We start from the raw sequence: 23,648 nt of genomic DNA on the forward strand, positions 1-23,648 counted from the left end.
CTGGTTAATACTTATTTTCCTAACCCTGATTTGGAGATGCCGGTGTTGGACTGGGGTGTACAAAGTTAAAAATCACACAACACCAGGTTATAGTCCAACAGGTTCAATTGGAAACACTAGCTTTTGGTGCGCTGCTCTTTTGTCAGGTGATTGTGGAGTACACAGTTGTAAGGCTATAAATTCTGTGTCTTACAATTATGTACTCCACAACCACCTGATGAAGGAGCAGCGCTCCGAAAGCTAGTGCTTCCAATTAAATGTGTTGGACTATAACCTGGTGTTGTGTGATTTTTAACTTTCTTAACCCTAGTGCACTGGAGAAAATGGCACTTCCTTTAATGCCTCCATGGCTGACATCAGCAATTATATTACCCAAATTTTTATAACAAATGGAATGACTCAGCAATGATAGATAACACCAGCAAAGTATTACTGCACACCCAAATGCGATTGATTTGCAATCTCTCAACAGAACACACATTAAAAAAAGCAGTTGAAAATGTGAAACTTAAAATTCAGACTAATTTATAAATTGCGCCACAATGGAAGTGACCCAATTTAGTTACTTTAAAACTAAGATTGAATTGAAATAATTTAAGGAAATTTCAGTAAATATTAAAATTAAATTAAATATTAAGAATCACATGCTTCAATCAAATTAATAATAAAATTGTGAAACTATCACTGATAGTGATCTTTATTTTCTCATACAGTTACAGAATAAAGATTTCTGAAGGCTTTAGGTTTGTGACTTTGTTGACCATGTTCAGGCGCATGTGATTATTTAAGGATAGTTTTCAGAAGTACAATAAATCATTAAATCAGAAATAATACATTTCACATAGTTAAAATAAATACAAATACACAGTAAGTGAGGAATCTGTAAATACCTCTTCTTGTTTAAAAACTGAATGGAATTTCCCAATTTTCAAATATCGATGAAAACCCTATCCAACATTCACTAACATTATGTTAAAATGAAAGTCCATTGCCATCATTAGGTCTGTTGATTGATATTGAAAGCTAAAATGCAGCAAATTACTTCACATGTTGTAGAAATGCACAAGATGTTTTGTAAAAAAAAGCTCTCCCAATGTTTCTTAAAACTGAAACATCTAACCATTTGACATAATCAACAATGAAAAAGTAAAACTTCACAGGAACAACTCTCCCCCACCCCCAAACAACCTTTTATTGCGAGTCCTTCTTCATTTGCTGAGAAAGCAACATGAAAATAAGAGAATTCATAGAAAGTAGACTGAAGTCAAAACAGATAGAACGAGTTTTGTTTCAGGTTATTACAACATCAAACATATTGTTAAAACTGTACCAATTCATCCTATAATAAAAGCTTGTAATAATTAAAATGACATGAAGTAGTTACAGTAACACTTTGGGCAATATTGAAGTTTTAAAAGCACACAGGTTTACAGAGGTTTGAGATTGGTTGTATGTTAGTTATAGAAATTGATATTCCTCTTGATTCCAATTGAGAAATCTCAGTCATGGAGTTAGGTTCAAACAAACAGGAATTCTGTTCCATCAAGGACATGGCCATGGATACCATGAATAGCATTTTCTATAAATTTAAACGGTTCGGTGCTACAGGAATTCAACATAATTTTGTGGAATGAGCCCTGTTTTGCCATCGAGAGTTCCTTCCAACCAGCCAGGTTCCTGTGAGAAGTGAACTGGGGAATGAAAAAGCAAAGAACAAGTTTTAATTTCAGTGCAAACCATCACTTATTTTATTGGAAATTTTATTTTATTAGAATAAGCAAACATACCAACATACTACATGCACAGAATTTCTTTTTTTACACTGACCATTTCATCGCACCGAACTTGAGAATTGCTGAAAAAGATCGTCAGGATTGTCCTGAAAATAATAAATGCTAGAGATCGCAGCAGGTCAGCCAGCAACCATGGAGAGCAAGCTCACGTTCCGAGTCGAGATGACTCTGTTAAAGGTTGTTCATTGGACTCACAGTATTACACACTGTATTACAGACTCTGTGACTTGTATTATTTATAAGCTACATTTATTAACATACAGGGCCTTGTTCTTGGCAAACAGAAAGCACATGTCCACACACTGCACCTATTTCAACTCAACAAAACACTTTGACCTGAGACAGCCTGTCTTGTTTACAATGTAAACTGTGTTTAGCTGTTAGCTGTCAATCTTTTTTATTATTCATTTGTGGGATGAGAACATCACTAGCTAAGCCTGCATTTATTGCCCATCCCTAATTGCCCAGAGGGCAGTTAAGAGTCAACCACATTGTTTTGGATCTGGAGTCACATGTCGGCCAGACCAGGTAAGGATGGCAGCTTCCTTCCCTCAAGGACATTAGTGAACCAGGTGGGTTGTTCCAATAATCGACAATGGTTTCATCATCATCAGACACTTAGTTCCAGATTTTTATTGAATTCAAATTCCATCAGCCGTGGTTGAATTCGAACCCAGGTTCTCAGAACATTACCAGGGTCTCTGGATTAAACAGTCCTCGTTAGTACCACTCAGCCATGCCTTCCCTGTCATCATTATAAAATCATTAACTGCTGAATCATCATGGTAACCCTTCTGCCAATCAGTACACTCCTCTCACATAGTACTAGTATTGTTTTCCCTTTACTTTGGTACTTCTTGCAAATTGTCCTGGTGGGTGCAAGACAAAAAAAAGCTTCAACAAATTATGTCCTTTATAAATTAGTCCATGAACAGTAAAAATATACAAAATCGTGGAAGAGACAGAATTAACTTTAATGTCTCTTTAGTTTCTTTCCTGCAAATTTGCTAAGATTCATTTGAGACAGTACCTTCCAAATACATGATCTTTACCAGTTAGACAGACAAGGGATGGAAATGCATGGGAACACGATTGCCAGCAAGTTCACTAAGTTACTAATGCTTACTGGGAACTATTTTGCTGTTCCCTTGCTGTAAGTTGGTTAATATTCTGGAGCTCCCTCCATAAGACTGCTTGCCTGTATCACAGGACCACAGTGGTTCAAAAGATTCATCACCACTTCTCAAGAGCTGTTACAGATGGGCAATAAATTTTGACTTTACCAGTGTTGTTCACATTCCAAGATCAAACAAAATGAAATATTGGTAACAATTAGAAGGAAAGTTAACATTCATGTAGCAATCACAATTGGTCCTGTTTTGCCCTTTGTACCATAGGAAACAAATAATCATCGAGACACCCCATAGTGCTCCATTCAAGAGATACTGATGCTTTTACGACCATTTAACAGAGAAAACAATGCCTTACTTGAGGTAAAATATCAAAAGTATTGGTTCAAATGAAACTGAGAAGCAATTTTTACTTAGGGGAATGTGTGTGTCCCCCTTAAGCAGTCTTCTGACAGAATTCCAAACTGACTGACTCAACAAACTTTCTAATTTTCCAACTATGCACAATGAATCTAAGAGTCCAGTTTTTCATGTAAAGAAACTGAAGATGACACATTCAGATACATTCAAATGAATGAAAATCTTAACTTTTGAAAGAGTCTGAAGATCCCAATTCAAAACTACAGGAGGTTTTTCACAGCATGGTTCCATAATTAGTTTAAAATTTGACAACAATGAACCACTTCAGGAACTGCACAAAACTTGGCTGAAAGGACACAGAATAGCTGCAATGTGAACCTGAATACAAAAATTATTTCTAGCACTTATTTTGGATTATCAAAAGCTTGAAGGACATTAGACCATGATTAGAGAGAGTATTTTTCACTGGAACAATAGCTTGGTTTGTGGACTATCTTATAAATTGATCAAAGTATTTATTACTTAAGAATGGAGATGATGCTCTAACAGTCATTACTTTTATTAACTGGCAAGTAAAGCAGAATACTTGTTGAACGGGATGCATACCAAACTCTCCACAAACTCAGAGAAGAAATCTTAGCACCAGAGTCTTGATTCCATCTGATGGCATACATCAGAGTCAATGGGACACCTTCAAGATTAAATCTGCACTTTATTTGTGGGACCAAAAAGAGGGGGAAATGCAAACAGTTTTAGTCTCCAAGATGATGTGACCTATACACCCTGTCAGAAATACAGGAGCTGGTAGCTATCCAAAATATTGAAGTGGAGAATTCCGGGTATTCCAAACACCAAATATTTCTGAGATTACCTATAGGTTGACCTTCCACACAAAAGGATAAATTGTTTGTGAACATAACCCATGCTATAGTAAGGACAGTGCCACTGTTTTTAGCAGACAACATTCTAACTTCCCAAGTGAAAATCCTGAAAGAAACAAACATTGCAGGTTGGCTGGAAAAAAAAGTCAAACTGTGAGAACGATAATGACTCTCGACTCTAACCAATGCATTACGGGAGACTGAAAATGTATTCCACTCCAACAGCGAGATTTGAATTTAGACCTAAAACCCAACTCCCTGGGTAGGGAACACCAAAGGTCTTTGGGAAGGTGATCTGGTTTTACACAGAAGGAGAATGAGTGATGCCCTGTTTAGCCAAAACACAAGGTGGTTTCGCCAGTACCAATCAAATCTAGATTGAATGGATGATTAACAAATAACTTTGGAGTACAATATTTCTGTTTCGTAACGAGTACAATGCAGTTCATAGCTGGGGAAAATAATTGAAGATCTCTGGTCACACTCACCATTTTCAAATATGGCTCCTACTTTGAAGGATAACTCAGAGTAATGTTCTGCTTCACACGAATACACAGCCTTGGCTTTATCATTTGGAACCCTAAAGAATAAAGGGAGTTGTTACCTCATTCAAGAGAATTCAAGCAACATTATGTTTTACATAGCACCAGCAAATACGGTGGCTGCTTTAATAACCTGAAACAGATTTGAATGTACAACAGATTACTTAAAAAGTATATTTTCCTTGGTATTACGTAAACTTGTCATTAACGTGACCTCCATTAATATCAGTAACAATTATGTAACTGATCTAATTTTACTGGCACTGGTACGTCCAGCAGATACATACTGGGATGGCAGGGTAACATCTTTGCAAAAGCGTCTTGTGTATAATCTGGAACTGAACAAACTCCATTCACACAGATATTGTCTCTTGAAATTCTTTTTATCCTCTCTATAAAATAGAAAATCAATGATCAACTGAGCCAAAGTAAATTTTTAAGGAAATTAAAGTGGAAATGTTGAGCAGCTTTGGAGAGAAAAACAGACGCTTTAAGGTCTGTCCTGATATAGAGAGCATGAAAAACTTATAACCTGGGGTCAGCACTTTGGAATTTAAAGAACTATCATAGGAGATGTTTGATAACTCTCAACAGACAGGGAAATAGATGGTGACATCTTGCAAAATGTCCAGATTACAGTGTAAGAAGTGCTGGATGTCTTGAAACGGTTAAAGGTGGATAAATCCCCAGGACCTGATCAGGTGTACCTGAGACCTCTGTGGGAAGCTAGAGAAGTGATTGCTGGGCCTCTTGCTGAGATATTTGTATCATCCATACTCACAGGTGAGGTGCCGGAAGACTGGAGGTTGGTGCCACTGTTTAAGAAGGGTGGTAAAGACAAGCCAGGGAACTATAGACCGGTGAGCCTGACCTCAGTGGTGGGCAAGTTGTTGGAGAGAATCCTGACGGACAGGGTATACATGTATTTGGAAAGGCAAGGACTGATTCGGGATAGTCAACATGGTTTTGTGCGTGGGAAATCATGTCTCACAGACTTGATTGAGTTTTTTGAAGAAGTAACAAAGAAGATTGATGAGGGCAGAGCAGTAGATGTGATCTGTATGGACTTCAGTAAGGCTTTCGACAAGGTTCCCCATGGGAGACTGATTAGCAAGGTTAGATCTCATGGAATAAAGGGAGAACTAGCCATTTGGATACAGAACTGGCTCAAAGGTAGAAGACAGAGGGTGGTGGTGGAGGGTTGTTTTTCAGACTGGAGGCCTGTGACCAGTGGAGTGCCACAAGGATCGGTGCTGGGCCCTCTACGTTTTGTCATTTACATAAATGATTTGGATGCGAGCATAAGAGGTACAGTTAGTAAGTTTGCAGATGACACCAAAATTGGAGGTGTAGTGGACAGCAAAGAGGGTTACCTCAGATTACAACAGGATCTGGACCAGATGGACCAATGGGCTGAGAAGTGGCAGATGGAGTTTAATTCAGATAAATGCGAGGTGCTGCATTTTGGGAAAGCAAATCTTAGCAGGATTTATACACTTAATGGTAAGGTCCTAGGGAGTATTGCTGAACAAAGAGACCTTGGAATGCAGGTTCATAGCTCCTTGAAAGTGGAGTCGCAGGTAGATAGGATAGTGAAGAAGGCGTTTGGTATGCTTTCCTTTATTGGTCAGAGTATTGAGTACAGGAGTTGGGAGGTCATGTTGCAGCTGTGCAGGACATTGGTTGTGCCACTGTTGGAATATTGCAAGCAATTCTGGTCTCCTTCCTATCGGAAAGATGTTGTGAAACTTGAAAGGATTCAGAAAAGATTTACAAGGATGTTGCCAGGGTTGAAGGATCTGAGCTACAGGGAGAGGCTGAACAGGCTGGGGCTGTTTTCCCTGGAGCGTCGGAGGCTGAGGGGTGACCTTATAGAGGTTTACAAAATTATGAGGGGCATGGATAGGATAAATAGACAAGGTCTTTTCCCTGGGGTCGGGGAGTCCAGAACTAGAGGGCATAGGTTTAGGGTTTAGGGAGAGACCTAAGGGGCAACTTTTTCACACAGAGGGTGGTACGTGTATGGAATGAGCTGCCAGAGGATGTGGTGGAGGCTGGTACAATTGCAACATTTAAAAGGCATTTGGATGGGTACATGAATAGGAAGGGTTTGGAGGGATATAGGCCGGGTGCTGGCAGGTGGGACTAGATTGGGTTGGGATATCTGGTCGGCATGGACGGGTTGGACCGAAGGCTCTGTTTCCATGCTGTACATCTCTATGACTCTATAACAGAATACATTCCATTGAGAAAGAAAGACACTATTGGGAGGAAGAACTGTGTCAAAAAGTGTGGTGCTGGAAAAGCACAGCAGGTCAGGCAGAATCCGAGGAGCAGGGGAATCAACGTTTCGAGCATAAGCTCTTCATTGGGAATGGAGGAAGAACTGTCCGTGCTAATGGAGCTGGTGAAGGACAAGACCAAATCGAAAGAAGGGAAGTTCAATAATAAGAAAGATTATTGGCAGTCCAGAAAATTGAGAAAATGTTAGTACCCAGTGAAGGACCACCAGAAATAATTGGATTAAGTATGGACTAGGGTGAGTAAAAACATGAACAAGTTAAAATTTAAAAACACTGTTTGGAAAGGCTTGTCCTGCTTTTAGCTATTCTTGCAAGTAAACCTGCTGTCACTGTGCCATCCTCACAATTCCACAATTGTAATGTGCAATCTCTCTGAGCCATCCAATACTGCCCAGGTCAACCCCCTCTTTTCACTCCTTCCACGTTGCCTTTAAAGGAGGTCCCTGTAACTTTTGGAATCCAATCAACTGGCCAAAATCGTTTTTCTGGGTGTCACCTTTAAAGAGTTCCTTTACTTTTGCAACTTGAAGCACCTCTTCATTTTTCTTATAATCCGTATATATGGAATTATTATTGTACATCTGAGCAGACACATTTCCAAGGCCTTGCTTTCCTTCTTTACTTCAGATCTTTACTTACCGCCTCATTTCAGGGGAGTAACAAAAGTGGATAGAATGCAGCATTTATGATTTTTTAAAAAAAAAACGCCCAATTAGTTTGTTATTAATGCATCCTTTTTTTAATCACAAAATGACTTCTCGGTCTACCTCTACTCTTCTTCTGACTTCTGCATCACAATCCCCCAGCTTCTGTTATCACTGTCCTAAACAGACAGACTTCTACAAGATTTAAGAAAGAGCATCTAAAATGAGCATTGTCCCATTAGAAGATGAGACTTCGGTATTAACAATGGGAAAGGGAGACAGGAGAGACTTTGAAGAAATAGAGCAAACTTTCCTGTAAATGGCCCCTTATGAACTGGCACTTCTAATAAACCAGCAAAAATTATATCCCTGAAATACCAAAAGTTTAATATATTAACTGTGATCTCCGCAATGCCCATATAGTCGGTTGAGGGTGGAAGTGGGAAGGCTGTGTAAGTTTTATTTCAGGCAAAGTTGCATTATTTTCGTGATTTATGTTGTAAGTACAACAGTGGTGAGTATATCCCCTTGTATTATGTTTCTATAACACAGTATGTGTTTTTATGTTGGTTATTTGGATCTCTTGAAGGAGGAACTTAAAACAATCACTAGAGAAAAAAAAACTTCCAGAAATCTAATTGGAGTAAAGGTTGATAAGTCTCCAGGATCTGATGAAGATCATCCAAAACAGATTGTAAGGAGCAGCTGTAGGGCCAGCTGTAATCTTGGAGAATTGCATAGATTCTGGGAAGGTCCAATGGATTGGAAAACCAAAGGAAACTTAATCAAGAAACATGGGAGATAGTAACAAGGAAGTATAGGTCAGTTAGCTTAACATCTCCCACTAGGAAAACACTGGAGGTAATTACTAAGGAGCTAGTCATTTTGGTCATTTTGAAAACAATCATACAATTAGGCAGAGTCCCCAAGGTTTTGTCAAAAGGGAACTTACGTTGACACATTTACTGGAGTTCTTTGAGGAAGTAGCAAGTTTAGTGGGTAAAGGAGAACCAGTGGTTGTACTATAATTGGACTTTCAGAAAGCTTTTGTAAAGAGACACATAAAAAGTTATTGTACAAAATAAGGATTATGGTGCTGGGGTGATCTAATAGCATGAATAAAGAATTGGTTCATTACTACAACTCAAAGTGTCACAATAAATGTATCATTTACTTTTTGACAAACAGTAACTAATGGGGTGCCACAGGGATCAGTGCGGGGGTTTTAACTATTTACAATTTATCTTAATGACTTGGCTGAACTGACCAATTGTACTATCGCCAAATTAGCTGATGATACCAAGACTGATTTTTAAAAAAAGCAAGTTGTGAGGAGGATGCAAAGAGCCTGAAAAGGATATAGGTAAATAAATAATCAGCAGATTGAATAAGCGAGTGGAGAAAATAATCAACACATTGAATACAATGTAGAAAAATATGAGCAGAGAGAATAGAAAAGCAGAATATTATTGAAGTGGAGCGAGATGCTGGAATGTTGGGGTACAGAGATATCTGGATGTCCTTGTACATGAATCATAAAGGTTTGGCACTCAGATATAGCAAGTGTAGAGTCATAGAGATGCACAGCATAGAAACAGACCCTTTGGTCCAACCAGCACCCAGCCCATATCCTTCCAAACCCTTCCTATTCATATACCCATCCAAATGCCTTTTAAATGTTGCAATTGTACCAACCTCCACCACATCCTCTGGCAGCTCATTCCATACACGTACCACCCTCTGCGTGAAAAAGGTGCCCCTTAGGTCTCTTTTATATCTTTTCCCTCTCACCCTAAACCTATGCCCTCTCTTTCTGGACTCCCGGACCCCAGGGAAAAGACTTTGCCTATTTACCCTATCCAAGCCCCTCATAATTTTATAAACCTCTATAAGGTCACCCCTCAGCCTGCGACGCTCCAGGGAAAACAGCCCCAGCCTGTTCAGCCTCTCCCCCACAGCTCAAATCCTCCAACCCTGGCAACATCCTTGTAAATCTTGTAAATCACAGAACCAAATGACCGCACAAGCAACAGATTACAGTGGAGCTTGATAATTCTATCTCACCACGTCCATGGGTACACTATTAAAATCTAAGTCAGATTTCAAATATCTGCTGCACACTGATGAGTCCGTTATAAATACTGAGAGCGAAAAGATATTGAGGGGAAAGTTTCACAGCCATGTTTGCACTGCGACACGATGATCTAGATTACATATCTCCTCAAAGAACAGTTCTAACATGCCGAACGTAACACACAATGCAATTACAGAGCTTTAATACATTCACTCGATTGCTTCCTCAATGCGACTATACACCACGCCACAGTACATCATCATCTCCACTTGTGATCACAATGTCAAGTAATTTCATTCTTTTGACTCTGATCCATTACTCTAGTGGCAACAACATGTAAGCAAGTTGAAAAATGTGGTGCTGGAAAAACACAGCAGGTCAGGCAGCATCCGAGGAGCAGGAGAATTGACGTTTCGGGCATAAGCCCTTCTTCAGGCTTATGCCCGAAACGTCGATTCTCCTGCTCCTCGGATGCTGCCTGGCCTGCTGTGTTTTTCCAGCACCACATTTTTCAACTCTGGTACTCCAGCATCTGCAGTCCTCACTTTCTCCATGTGAGGAAACACCAATTACCCGGTATTAATGCTGTGAAAAAAAAGGCAAGTTTTCATACCCATTAGGTGGTTTATCACTGACAGTGGTCACAGGTGGGAACTGGAAGGATGGTAAAGATGATGCTGGTGAAGCTGGTGAAGAATTGAACCAGGAAGCCATTGACAGAGAAGAACTGCAGATGAGACAAAATAAAATGAGTGAGATTTTGTGGAAGCATGCGGGTAAAGTGTTGCTAAAATTAGATTATCATTTTTCATATCTGGACAATGTCCATGCTTGGGTTGACAAGTGCCAAGTAACATTCATGCCACACTAATGCCAGGCTATGATCTACAATGAGTCAATCTAATCATCGTTCCTTAATATTCAATGGTGCTACCCATTGATTCCCCCACTGTCAACATCTTGGGGTTCACCATTGACCAGAAACTCAATTACACTCACCATACACATACAGTGGTTACAAGAGCAGGTCAAAGACTAGGAATTCTGTGGTGAGTAACTCATTTCTTGATTCCCATTCCCTGTCTTCCATCCACAAGGCACAAATCAGGAACGAGATGGACAGATGGGATGGATGGGGGCAGCTCCAACAACACTCAAGAAGCTTGACACCATCCAGAACCAAGTGGCCTACATGATTGGTACTCCATTCACAAAAGTCCACTCCACGCTCAATAATAGCAGTGTGTACTATCTACAAAATGTACTGCAGAAATTCTCCAAATATCCTTCGACAGCACCTTCAAACCTGTGACCAGTTCCATCTGGAAGGATAAGGGCAGCAGAAAGATGCCATTTCCCCTCCAAGCCACTCACCACCTTGATTTGGAAAAGTATCACCGTTCCTTCGCTGTCACTGGGTTGAAATCCTGGAATTCCCTCCCCCAAGGCACAAGGACTGCAGTGGTTCAAGAAGGCAGCACCTTCTTAAGGGCAACTAAGGATTGGCAATAAATGCTGGCCCAGTCAGCAACGCCCACACCCCATGAGAGAATAAAAAAAACTGAGAAAATAATTACAAGTTAACTTCATTACAAGTAATTTTAAATGTTGACAGCACTAAACAGTAGGACTTTCTCATTATAACCTTTAATCCTGTTATTAAGGCTGGTTGCCATAGTGATGCTGCTGTAGCCGGTACTGTCAAACATCTCTTACTTTTTTTGTGGAGGGAGGGTCTGAGGGCACTGCCCCTTCCTCTCAGCATGCTGTAAGTGTATCTGAAAGCCTTTGTAGCAACAAATTCCCTCTCTATTTAGAGACTTTGGCTCAAATCCCATCTATTTCAGGGGCTTTGTGGGATTTGAAATGCACTGCAGAGGTTTTGATTACTTCATGTTGGTTCGCATGGCTCAAATGTCACGCCCCTCTGGAAGAGTTTGACAAATGCTCACTTTCTGCACCATCTGGTGGTCGCTAAATACACTGTCCCAGTGTTCTGGCCAATCTTATGACCAGGGTTATGCGATTGCAAGATTTTAGTGGCATCTGTACCTGTACCAGCAAGGCTAGGTAGGAGGATCTCACTTACTCCCACATCTGTACACAGTTGCATATTCTCCCAGTTCCCCACTAGTTGGTTTGGGTGAAATGAAAGTTGTTTTGCAGAAAGCTGCAGGTTTCCCTATCTGCAGCTTTTGTGGGATACTGGGGAGGATACTGACTATCCTGCGAGGATAAATTTAGGCCTTTATTCTTTGGGGCAAGCAAGCAAGCGATCCTGGCAGGAGCATTTATTTTGAAGAAGCTCTTGGATTTACATAGAATTTTCAACAAACCAATCTTGGGTATTTTCGTTGAGTAGCCAATCATTTCTGCAATTCTTCACGTAGGGGAACTGGTCACATTGTTCTGCTGGTTTAATATCACTGTGATGGATCACTGCCAAGCCTGTCTTCAAATTTCACTCCGAAAAACTGTTTTTACATCTTGTAGGAAAGGATCTGTGAACTTGTCTTTTTCTTGTTTGCGTGCTACATGATGCACTGTGCTCTGGTAAGTTGGATAAGTATGCGTGGGGTTGCAGGGAATGTATTAGCATGGATGGAGGACTGGTTAACCAATAGAAAGCAGAGAGTTGGGATAAATGGGTGTTTCTCGGATTGGAGATCAGTGGTGAGCGGGTGCTACAGGGATCGGTGTTCATGATATATATTAGATTAGATTCCCTAAGGTATGGAAACAGGCCCTTAGGGCCTGCAAGTCCACACCGCCCCTCCGAAGAATAACCCCACTCAGACCCACTCCCCCACCCCATATTTACCCTGACTAATGCACCTAACACTATGGGCAATTTAGCACGGCCAATTCACCTGACCTGCACATCTTTGGATTGTGGGAGGAAACCGGAGCACCCGGAGGAAACCCACGCAGACACGGGGAGAATGTGCAAACTCCACACAGACAGTTGCCCAAGGCAGGAATCGAACCCAGGTCCCTGGCGCTGTGAGACAGCAGTGCTAACCACTGAGCCACCGTGCTACCCCATAAGTGATTTGGAATAGGAGACTGAGTGTAACATATCCTTATTTGCTGATTACACTAAACTGAGTGGAAAGGCAAACTGTGCAGAGGATGTGGAGGGATTTCAGTTGGTTAAGTGAGTGGGCAAGTGTCTGGCACATGGAGTTACAATGTTAGTAAATGTGAGGTTATCCACTTTGGAAATAAAAATAGGAGGTCAGCGTATTATTTAAATGGTGAAAGATTACAGCCTGCTGTTGTGCAGAGGGACTTAGGAGTGTTTGTACATGAATCACTAAAAGTTGATTTGTAGGTGCAGCAGGTAATCAGGAAGGTAAATGGAATATTGGCTTTCATTACTAGAGGGATTGAATTTAAGAGCAGGGGGACTCTTCTGCAATTGTACTAGGAGTTGGTGAGGCCGTACCTGGAGTATTGTGCACAGTTCTGGTCTCCTTATGTGAGGAAGGATATCCTGGCTTTGGAGACTGTGCAGAGGAGGTTCACCAGGTTGATTCTGGAGATGAGGGGGTTACCCTGTGAGGAGAGGTTGAGCTGCCTGGGACTGTACCTGCTAGAATTTAGGTGAAGGAGAGGGGATCTTATAGAAATATATGAAAGAGATAGATGAGATAGAGGCAGGCAAGTTGTTTCCACTGGTGGGTGAGACTAGGACGAGGGGACATGGCCTCAAGTTTAGGGGGAGTAGATTTAGGACAGAGATGAGGAGGAACTGTTTTCCCCAGGGAGTAGTGAATCTATCGAGTTCTCTGCCCGAGGAGGCAGTCGAGGCAGCTTCATTAAATATATTTAAGACACAGTCGGATGGGTGTTGGCATGGTAGGGGAATTAAGGGTGATGGGGATAATGCAGGTAGGAGGGGCTGAGATGATGGAGAGATCAGCCATGATCTTAATGAATGGCCGAGCAGGCTCGACGGGCCAAATGGCCTACTCCTGGTTCTACTCCGATGAAATGAGATGCAGATACACTGACAAACATTTGAAAGGCCAGCTGAAAAGGCAGCTGTCTCTGACTGACACTGACCAATGTTGGGCGAGCACGAGGCTGATGACAGAGGTGGCTAGCACACAGGAACCGGGAAAGCAAACTACAACTTTAAGCAAATCGATGGGAGGCTGCTGAAGAAAGATGCTGACAGTGTAAGGAATGTGCTGATACAGGAGCCCCTCTGAAGCAGGCATCCCTGTATCCCAACTGCTCCACAGCCTATGGATTGATAACCATAGAACATTATAGCACAGTACAGGCCCTTCAGCCCTCAATGTTGTGCTGACCTGTGGAACCAGTCTGAAGCCCATCTAACGTACACTATTCCACTCTCGTCCATAGGTCTATCCAATGACCATTTAAATGCCCTTAAAGTTGGAGAGTCTACTACTGTTGCAGGCAGGGCATTCCACTCCCTTACTACTCTCTGAGTAAAGAAACTACCTCTGACATCTGTCCTATATCTATCACCCCTCAATTTAGAGCTTTGCCCCCTCATGCTAGCCATCATCATCCAAGGAAAAAGGCTCTCACTATCCACCCTATCTAACCCTCTGATTATCTTATATGTCTCAATTAAGTCACCTCTCAACTTTCTTCTCTCTAACGAAAACAGCCTCAAGTCCCTCAGCCTTTCCTCATAAGGCCTTCCCTCCATACCAGGCAACATCCTGGTAAATCTCCTCTGAACCCTTTCCAAAGCTTCCACATGTTTCTATAATGCAGTGACCAGAACTGTACGCAATACTCCAAGTGGGGCCGTACCAGAGTTTTGTACAGCTGTAGCATGACCTCATGGATCCGGAACTCAATCCCTCTACCAATAAAAGCTAATACACTGTATGCCTTCTTAACAACCCTACCAATCTGGGTGGCAACTTTCAGGAATCTATGTACATGGACACCGAGATCTCTCTGCTCATCCACACTACCAAGAATCTTACCATTAGCCCAGTACTCTGTATTCCTGTTGCTCCTTCTAAAGTGAATCACTTCACACTTTTCCGCATTAAACTCCATTTGCCACCTCTCAGCCCAGCTCTGCAGCTTATCTACACCCCTCTGTAACCTGCAACATCCTTCAGCACTGTCCACAACTCCACCGACCTTAGTGTCATCTGCAAATTTACTAACCCATCCTTCTACACCCTCATCTAGGTCATTTATAAAAATGACAAACAGTAGTGTCCCCAAAACAGATCCTTGTGGTACACCACTAGCAACTGAACTCCAGGATGAACATTTCCCATCAACCACCATGCACTGTCTTCTTTCAGCTAGCCAATTTCTGATCACCCTCAATCCCATGCCTCCGTATTTTGTGCAATAGCCAACTGTGGGGAACTTTATCAAATGCCTTACTGAAAAACCATTCACCCACATCAACTACTTTACCCTCATTCACCTGTTTGGTCACCTTCTCAAAGAACTCAATAAGGTTTGTGAGGCACGACCTACCCTTCACAAAACCATGTTGACTATCCCTAATCAATGTATTCCTCTCTAAATGATTATAAATCCTGTCTCTTATAACCATTTTCAACACTTTACCCACAACCAAAGTAAGGCTCACTGGTCTATGATTGGTGTCTACTCCCCTTCTTGAACAAGGGGACAACATCTGCTATCCTCCAGCCTTCTGGCACTATTCCTATCGACAATGATGACATAAAGATCAAAGACAAAGGCTTGGCAATCTCTTTCCTGGCTTCCCAGAGAATCCTAGAATAAATCCCACCTGCTCCAGGGGACTTATGTATTATCACACTTTCCAGAATTGCTCACACCTCCTCCTTACGCACCTCAATCCCGTCTAGTCTTGTAGCCTGTATCTCAATATTCTCCTCGACAACATTGTCTTTTTCCAGTGTGAATACTGATGAAAAATATTCATTTAGTGCCCCTCCTATCTCCTCAGACTCCACGCACAACCTCCCACTACTGTCCTTGATTGGCCCTAATCTTACTCTAGTCATTCTTTTATTCCTAACATACTGATAGAAAGCTTTAGGCTTTTCCTTGATCCTACCTGCCAAAGACTTCTCATGTTCCATCCTGGCTCTTCTCAGCTCTCTCTGTAGGTCTTTCCTGACTAACCTGTAACTCTCAAGCGCCCTAACCGAGCCTTCACGTCTCATCCTAACATAAATCTTCTTCTTCCTCTGGACAAGAGATTCAACTTCCTGAGCAAACCACAGCTCCCTTGCTTGACCATTTCCTCCCTGCCTGACTGGTACGTATTTATCAAGGACACGCAGTAGCTGTTCCTTGAATAAGCTCCACATTTCAATTGTGCCCATCCCCTACCGTTTCCTTCCCCATCCTATGCATCCTAAATCTTGCCTAATCACATCATGATTGCCTTTCCCCCAGCAATAACTCTTGCCCTGCGGTATATACCTATCCCTTTCCATCGCTAAAGTAAACATAACCGAATTGTGGTCGCTACCACCAAAATGCTCACCTACCTCCAAATCTAACACCTGGCCGGGTTCATTAGCCAGTACCAAATCCAATGTGGCTTCACTCATTGCTGGCCTGTGTCAGGAAACCCTCCTGCACACATTGGACAAAAACTGGCCCATCTAAAGTACTCAAACTACAGTATTTCCAGTCAATAGTTGAAAAGTTAAAGTCCCCCATAACAACTACCCTGTCACTCTCGCTCCTATCTAGAATTATCTTTGCTATCCTTTCCTCTACATCTCTGGAGCTATTCAGAGGCCCTTAGAAAACTCCCAACAGGGTGACCTCTCCTTTCCTGTTTCTAATCTCAGCCCATACTACCTCAGTAGTCAAGTCCTCAAACGTCCTTTTTGCAACTGTAATACTGTCCTTGACTAACAATGCCACACCTCCTCCTCTTTTACCATCTTCTCTGTTCTTACTGAAACATCTAAATCCTGGAACCTGCAACAACCATTCCTGTCCCTGCTCTATCCATGTCTCCGAAATGACCACAACATCGAAGTCCCAGGTACCAACCCATGCTGCAAGTTCACCCACCTTATTCCGGATGCTCCTGGCATTGAAATAGACACACTTCAAACCATCTTCCGGCTTGCTGGTGAACTCTTGCAACCTTGAAACCTCATTTCTGACCTCACTGCTCTCAACCTCCTGGACAATGGATCGACAACTTAGGTTCCCGTCCCCCTGCTGAATTAGTTTAAAATGTTCTATTCTGTCACCAAGAACCATGTCAACTAACACGGAGAGTCTGACCTTCATTCTAAGGAAGAGTCATATTAATACAAAACATTTCCAGATAATAAGTTTCTGAAGTGTAAATGGGAGGACCATAAGCAGGAGTCAGCAGAAACAAGAGATATCCCAGTATCCTTTTTACCACTAAATTATCCACCTAGCACCCTCCCCACCTGGCACTCTACACCCCTTAACCTCACACTCATCATAGCTGGCAGCTTCTGTGAAACCTGTCTGTGACACTGGGCCTTGTGATTAGGTTACAGGATACGGTAATTGACTGCTGTGAAGTACCTTCCCCCAACTGGTCCATGCTACGAGGGACCAAGTCACAATGGAATTACAGCTCTGCATTTCTGACTGAGCCGTGTTCAAAATGCAGAGGGGAGTGGCAATCACATCATCCCTACAGTATAGAAAGAGGTCATTCATCCCACTCAGTCTGTACCAACCGTTGGGAGGTGATCCCCTTCCCTATACCTGTTACTAACCTTGTATTTGCCATGGCTAACCCACCTAACCTGCACACCTTTGGAATGGGGGAGGAAAACAGAGCACCCGGTGGAAAGCCATGCAGGCACGGGGAGAACGTGCAAACTCCACACTAAGGCTGGAATCGAACCCGGTTCCCTGGTGCGGTGAGGCAGCTGTACTAATCCCTGAGCCACCAGTGCCATCGGTTTGTGTGTGATCACCAGACCTCAGAAAAGCAGCCCATTTATGCTCGTTTGCCTCTCTCTGCAGGTGCTGCCACATCTTGCTTTTTTTTCTAAGTAAAAGTTTTCCACCTGAAATGTAAGGTTTGAAGGGAGCCACCTGACCTGACATGCCTGTGAAACATCGACCCACTTAGCCTCGTTTCACGGCTGGCTTTATTTATTTATTTGTTCACGGGGTGAAAGCATTGCTTCGTTTTTCACAGCTCTGCAATTTTTGTTTCTCTCCTTCAAGTATTTTTCAACTCCCTTTGGAAAGCTATTGCTGAATTGGCTTATCTGACGATTTCAGGCACTGCATTCCATGTCATAAAGACTTGGTGAGCTCAAACATAGCTTGCCCTTACTTCACCCTCAGCTCTGTTGCCAATCACCTTCTCTTTTGTAACCTGTCAAACCCAGACATGCTTTTGAGTACTTTTGAAATCTCTCTTCTAAACATTCTCTACTTGAAGAAGGACCTCAGTTTCTCTTAGCCTGCCATGTTCTAGCTACCTGGTGGGGTTTTGGTGCAACCCCTTTGCATCAGACCAATCAGCTTTGCTATCCTTCCGAAAGTGCAGTGCTCAGAACTGACCACAATCCTCTAGCTGGAGCTTATCCAATGCTTCATAAAGGGTTCGGATAGATATCTTGCTTTCAAACTCAGATACTCCTGTTCATCAAGTTAAAGATTTCATACTAATTTTTAAACTTGCTTTTCAATTTTTCCTACTATCTTCAAAGGGTTTTGTGTATATACCCCTCGTTGCAGTGATCCCTGTAATTTTGTCTCTGGCTTCACAAAAACCTGAGGTTGAGCAGCAACTGCACAGCTCAGAGGGAACACTGACCAGACATCGTCACTGCTCCTGAAAACCCTTTAAAAATCCACCATTGAGTTTATAGTGCCTCTTCTTGGTCTTATCAAAGTACATAATTTCAAATATCTTTGCATTAACTTGCATCTGATACATGCCTGCCCATTTCCCTGGTCTACATCTCGCTATATTTCTGAGTCTTGTGGTGTCTACAAACTTCAAAATTGAGTCCTGGATTCCCAAGGCCACATCATTAATGTGTAAATATAGCAATAGCCCCTAATGTGGGAGACCACAGCTACACAACGCCATCAAGAACACCTGCGCTGCTTTCTGGCCCCTATTTAGTTTAATACCAAACCCACCATTGCCCCAGCGATCCAGTGGTCTCCAATTTGGCCTAAAGTCGGATTTGACTACTCCTGTTGAGTGTGGCTTAACAATTGTGTTAGTACCCAATTCATAAAGTTTAAATGGTGAAAGCGTTTTGCTAATCTATAGGCGAGGCCAACGATTCATGCTACAAACGATTATATCCCAAAACGGTGCACTCCCTTGCAGACGTATCCTGATTATTAGCAGCCCATGGAATAGGAATGGGGACAGTGAGTGTGTGTTTCCCTGTTGTCAAGAAAAGTAGGATGATCTATATAGTAACCACATAGAATGCTGCATCATAACACTGCATACACACCTCTGTGCTCTATTAAACTGTTACAAATCACACACAGCACCAAGTTATAGACCAACAGATTGATCTGGAAGCACACTAGCTTTCGGAGCACTGCTCCTTCATCAAGTGGTTGTGGAGTCTAAGATCCTACACTCCACAACCACCTGACGAAGGAGCAGCGCTCCGAAAGCTAGTGCTTCCAGATCAACCTGTTGGACTATAACCTGGTGTTGTGTGATTTTTAACTTTGTACATCCCTCAGATCCCTCAACTTTGTACACCGGCTCCTCCACATCATGATTGGTCACAATTTATGGGAATATAGCATGTAATGCTGTGAATAATAGTTACATATTCCACTGATGATATATGTTTCAGCATTAGTCAGTGTACTGTAATGTTAAGAATGAAAGAAACTTACATGTGGAATAACATGGCGTTTGCAGCTTTAAGGGCAACCCAATAGTTCAGATTTGGCACTCGGAAATCAGCAGTCAGAACTAATTAGGATTACAGAAGGCCACCAAAGGAAAAATAAAGAATTTCACAAAGTACGTATTTGTTGAACTGAAAATCAAACTTACGGAGAAGATGTGCAATCAGTGGTATCTATATTCACAGGATGGACACGATTCCTCGCCTGTTCTGGGGGGCTGTTAGAGTTGGAGGATGTGGTAGTTATCGATGAATGGGAAGAAATGGATTCCATGCTTCCACTTGGAGTATTGTCTCCGACACTGTTAGGATTCTCAGCTGAAAGGAAAATAACTCCATGAGAAAAACCATACATCACACAACATTATTTAAGAAAACCACTACAAAGATAGGAAACCACATGTAACTGAAGACGTTTTTCAAAAACTGAGGTGAATTAAAAATGGACCATTTTAAAATAATGCGACAAATTACTACTAAGGACCTCCTGATAACCAAAAAAAAAAGTGTTTTTCATCTAGTTGCAAATTGTAGTACAAAATACTGACAACAATGTCAAAATCTAACTGTACTAATTATGTCATAGTGGCTTGGCCAACTGTGCAAATAGAGATAAAATGGATATTCCTAAACCATCTCTTTCCTGCCTGACAGGTACATACATATCAAGGACACGTCGTATCTGTTCCTTGAAAAAGTTCCACATTTCCACGACATCCTTCCCTGACAGCCTATGCTCCCAACTTATGCTCCTCAGATCCTGTCTTACAGCATCATATTTACCCTTCCCCCAATTGTAAAACCTACCCTGTTGCACGCATCTATCTCTCTCCATAACCAAGGTGAAAGTCACAGAATTGTGGTCACCATCACCAAAATGTTCACCCACTAACAAGCCCATCACTTGCCCCGGTTCGTTACCAAGTACCAAATCCAATATGGCCTCCCCTCTGGTCGGACAATCTACATACTGAGTTAGAAAAGCTTCCTGTACACACTGCATAAACACCGCCCATCCAATCTACTTGATCTAAAGAGCTTCCAATCAATATTTGGGAAGTTGAAATCACCCATGACTACTACCCTGTGGCTTCTGCACCTTTCCAAAACCTGTTTCCCAATCTGTTTCTCCACATCTCTGCTGCTATTGGGGGGCCTATAGTAAACACCCAACAAGGTGACTGCTCCTTTCCTATTTCTGACTTCAGCCCATACTACCTCCAAAGGCAGATCCCCCTCGAACTGCCTTTCTGCAGCCGTTATACCATTTCTAATTAGCAACACCACCCCCCCTCCTTTTTTACCACCCTCCCTAATCTTACTGAAACATCTGTAACCAGGAACCTCCAACAACCATTCCTGTCCCTCTTCTATCCACGTTTCCGTGATGGCCACAACATCGTAGTCCCAGGTACCAATCCATGCCTTAAGTTCACCCACCTTATTTCTGATACTCCTTGCGTTGAAGTATACACACTTGAACCCATCTCTGTGTCCGCAAGTATTCCCTGTCAGTGCTACCTTCTCCACAGCCTTCCTACATTCTTGGACATCCTGACAAACAGCTAGCCTACTTGCTGGACTACAAGCCCGGATCCCATCCCCCAGCCAAATTAGTTTAACCCCCCCCCCGAAGAGTGCTAGCAAACCTACCTCCCAGGATATTGGTGCCCTTCTGGTACCTGTCCTGCTGAACTGATTCGTCTGCATTGATTGCATTTTCCTCCCCTTTTTAAGTCTCAACATCTGTGACTCTTCCAATATTCTCCATCACATCAAAGTTTCCAAGCTGCTGCCACTAACTACCTCCTCTTCCCCATGGATGTCTGAGCTCCACGCCACTCCATTCTCCACCAGGACAGGCTGAGGACTATCTGCTATATCCAGTATGGAAGCGTACTCTGAGAATATCAACAAACTCAGTGAAATGCAGTATCTAACACTGATATTTCTACTTCACGAAAAGTGGAGTCAAAGGTCATGAAATCTATTCTTGCAGCCATCATGGTTGCATACCTCAGTCCACAAAGGGGCAGGCAGGTTCTCCCAACACTCTCAACAGTTTCTCCTTCAGCAGTACCCGGGTTACCAAGAAACCATCCCAAGGGGAGTGACAGTGACCCCATGAAGCATAAACCTGCTTTCCTCTCTAAGATGTGCAGCCAATCTGCCAGTGGTCATTATGTCGTTTTTGCAGTCCAGGCTGCTGCCAGCCGAGCCAAAGTGGTACTGTCAGAAACGGAGTCTTCTAGGCCCAGAATTGCTCATTGAAAAGCCTTCAGCAGCCATCCACCAGACGTACTATTGTCACTGGAGTAGCAGACCAACACATGAATCAGAAGCAGTGGACCGTTAAGCCTTTCTAAATCAAAATTGGAAAAACCTGGAAAAACTCAGCAGGTTTGGCAGCACCTGTGCAGAGAAAACAGAGTTAACATTTCAGGTCGTTTTTCCGAACTGCCTTTTAGCCTTCCTAGCTTGTTTCACCACTCAAAAAGATCATGGCTTATCTGACTGGGGCCTCAACTCCACATTCGCACTAACTCTGACAGCCCTGGACTCTCTTGTTGACCACAAATCGATCTGCCTTGAAAATATTCAATTCATCTGCCTCCATCACCCTCCAGGGAACAGAGTTCCAAACCTGCACAACCCTCAGAGTGAACAAATTTCCCCTCATCACAATTAACATGTGAAAGGCCATATTTTTGAATTGTGTCCCTAGCTCTAGCCTCTCCCACAAGGGAAAATATTTTTTCAGCATCCACCTCACACAAGATCCTTGATGCTTCAAAAAGATCACCTCACATTTTTCTAAACTCCAACAGATATGGGCCCAGCCTGTCCAACCTTGCCTCGTAAGGTAACCCCATCATCTCAGGTATCAGTCAAGTGAACTTTCACTGTGCTGCTTAGCTGCCACTTACATTCATTTTTAAACAAGGAGTCCAAAATTTACATAGTCCTCGAGCTGTGGTCAAATCAACAGCCTGTCCAACTGTACCAGTTACACTACATACAACCAGACAAAGTCATCCATAAAGCTGACACGCTAAGGGTGAACAAGTTACTTCCTAAAGTAAACACAAAGAGGTGTGGATTCTCCCTTGGCAGCATTCCACTGGGTTTGTTCCCTTGGAGACACTTTGGTCCACATTTCACATCACCCACATCCTCACAGCACCCACCCTTGCAATTGCAGAAGGTGTAACATGTGTCTATTTTCCTCTTCCCACCTCGATGTCCAACCCTCCAGACACGCATTACAGATGAAGCAGTGATTTACCAGCAGTTCATTCAATCTAGACTACTATATGGGCTGCTCACAATGTAGTCTTCTGTACACTGGGGAGACAAAACTGGGAATGATCACTTTGCTGAGCTTGGTGCACAAAAATGACCCTGAACTTCCACTGCCACTTCACCTGACCACTGTGCTCCCTGGCCAGCACTTCTGCCTCACATCTGTTGCAAAGCTCCAGCAAGGTTTAAGATGGAGGAACAGCACCTTATCTTCTACCTGGGCATTATACAGCCTTCAAGTCTCAACATTGAGTTGAAAAATGTGGTGCTGGAAAAACACAGCAGGCCAGGCAGCATCCAAGGAGCAGGAGAATCGACGTTTCGGGCATAAACCCTTCTTCAGGAATGAGGCTGGTGTGCCAAGGGGGTGGAGATAAAAGGTAGTTCAACTCTGGTCTCCAGCATCTGCAGTCCTCACTTTCTCCTAGTCAACACTGAGTTTAACAATTTCAGAATGTAATCATCCGTATCCATATCAGTCACCTTCCCCCGATACCCCTAGATCCTGAACTGTACAGATTGCTCCCTGCACAGCCAAACCATTCTCAACTATTCAGGCTTCTTGAAGGCGCTCTAACTAGCCTGTGTCTGTCTCATGGCTTATCAGCTAGCTCTTTGTTTGCCTCTCCCTTGTTCTCCCTTTCTCTGGGCACTGGCGCCATGTATTCTATTCACTTGCAAACACCTTCATCAGCACAAATACTACTCTTTCTCCGCTATTTTCAGTTCCGATATAGGGTTTCAAATGTTCACTC

General features: G+C 42.5%; 1 protein-coding gene across 3 annotated transcripts in view; it reads right to left on the bottom strand.

The window, feature by feature from the left end:
• Positions 1–681: 681 nt before the first annotated feature.
• Positions 682–23,648, bottom strand: part of arhgap10 (Rho GTPase activating protein 10) — a 194,810-nt gene continuing 171,843 nt past the window's right edge. For all 3 annotated transcript variants that reach the window (XM_087974804.1, XM_087974745.1, XM_087974859.1), the window contains 4 exons: positions 19,740–19,908; positions 10,341–10,454; positions 4,653–4,744; positions 682–1,691 (listed from right to left, as the gene is read on the bottom strand). In XM_087974804.1, coding sequence (XP_087830930.1) covers positions 1,603–1,691; positions 4,653–4,744; positions 10,341–10,454; positions 19,740–19,908 — 464 coding nt within the window. In that variant the 3' untranslated portion in view covers positions 682–1,602. The remainder of the gene's footprint in view (positions 1,692–4,652; positions 4,745–10,340; positions 10,455–19,739; positions 19,909–23,648) is intronic.

Source organism: Chiloscyllium plagiosum, unplaced genomic scaffold, assembly GCF_037043375.1.
Source record: "Chiloscyllium plagiosum isolate Xiang-an unplaced genomic scaffold, Cpla_swu_hap1 HiC_scaffold_1, whole genome shotgun sequence".
Lineage (NCBI taxonomy): Eukaryota > Metazoa > Chordata > Chondrichthyes > Orectolobiformes > Hemiscylliidae > Chiloscyllium > Chiloscyllium plagiosum.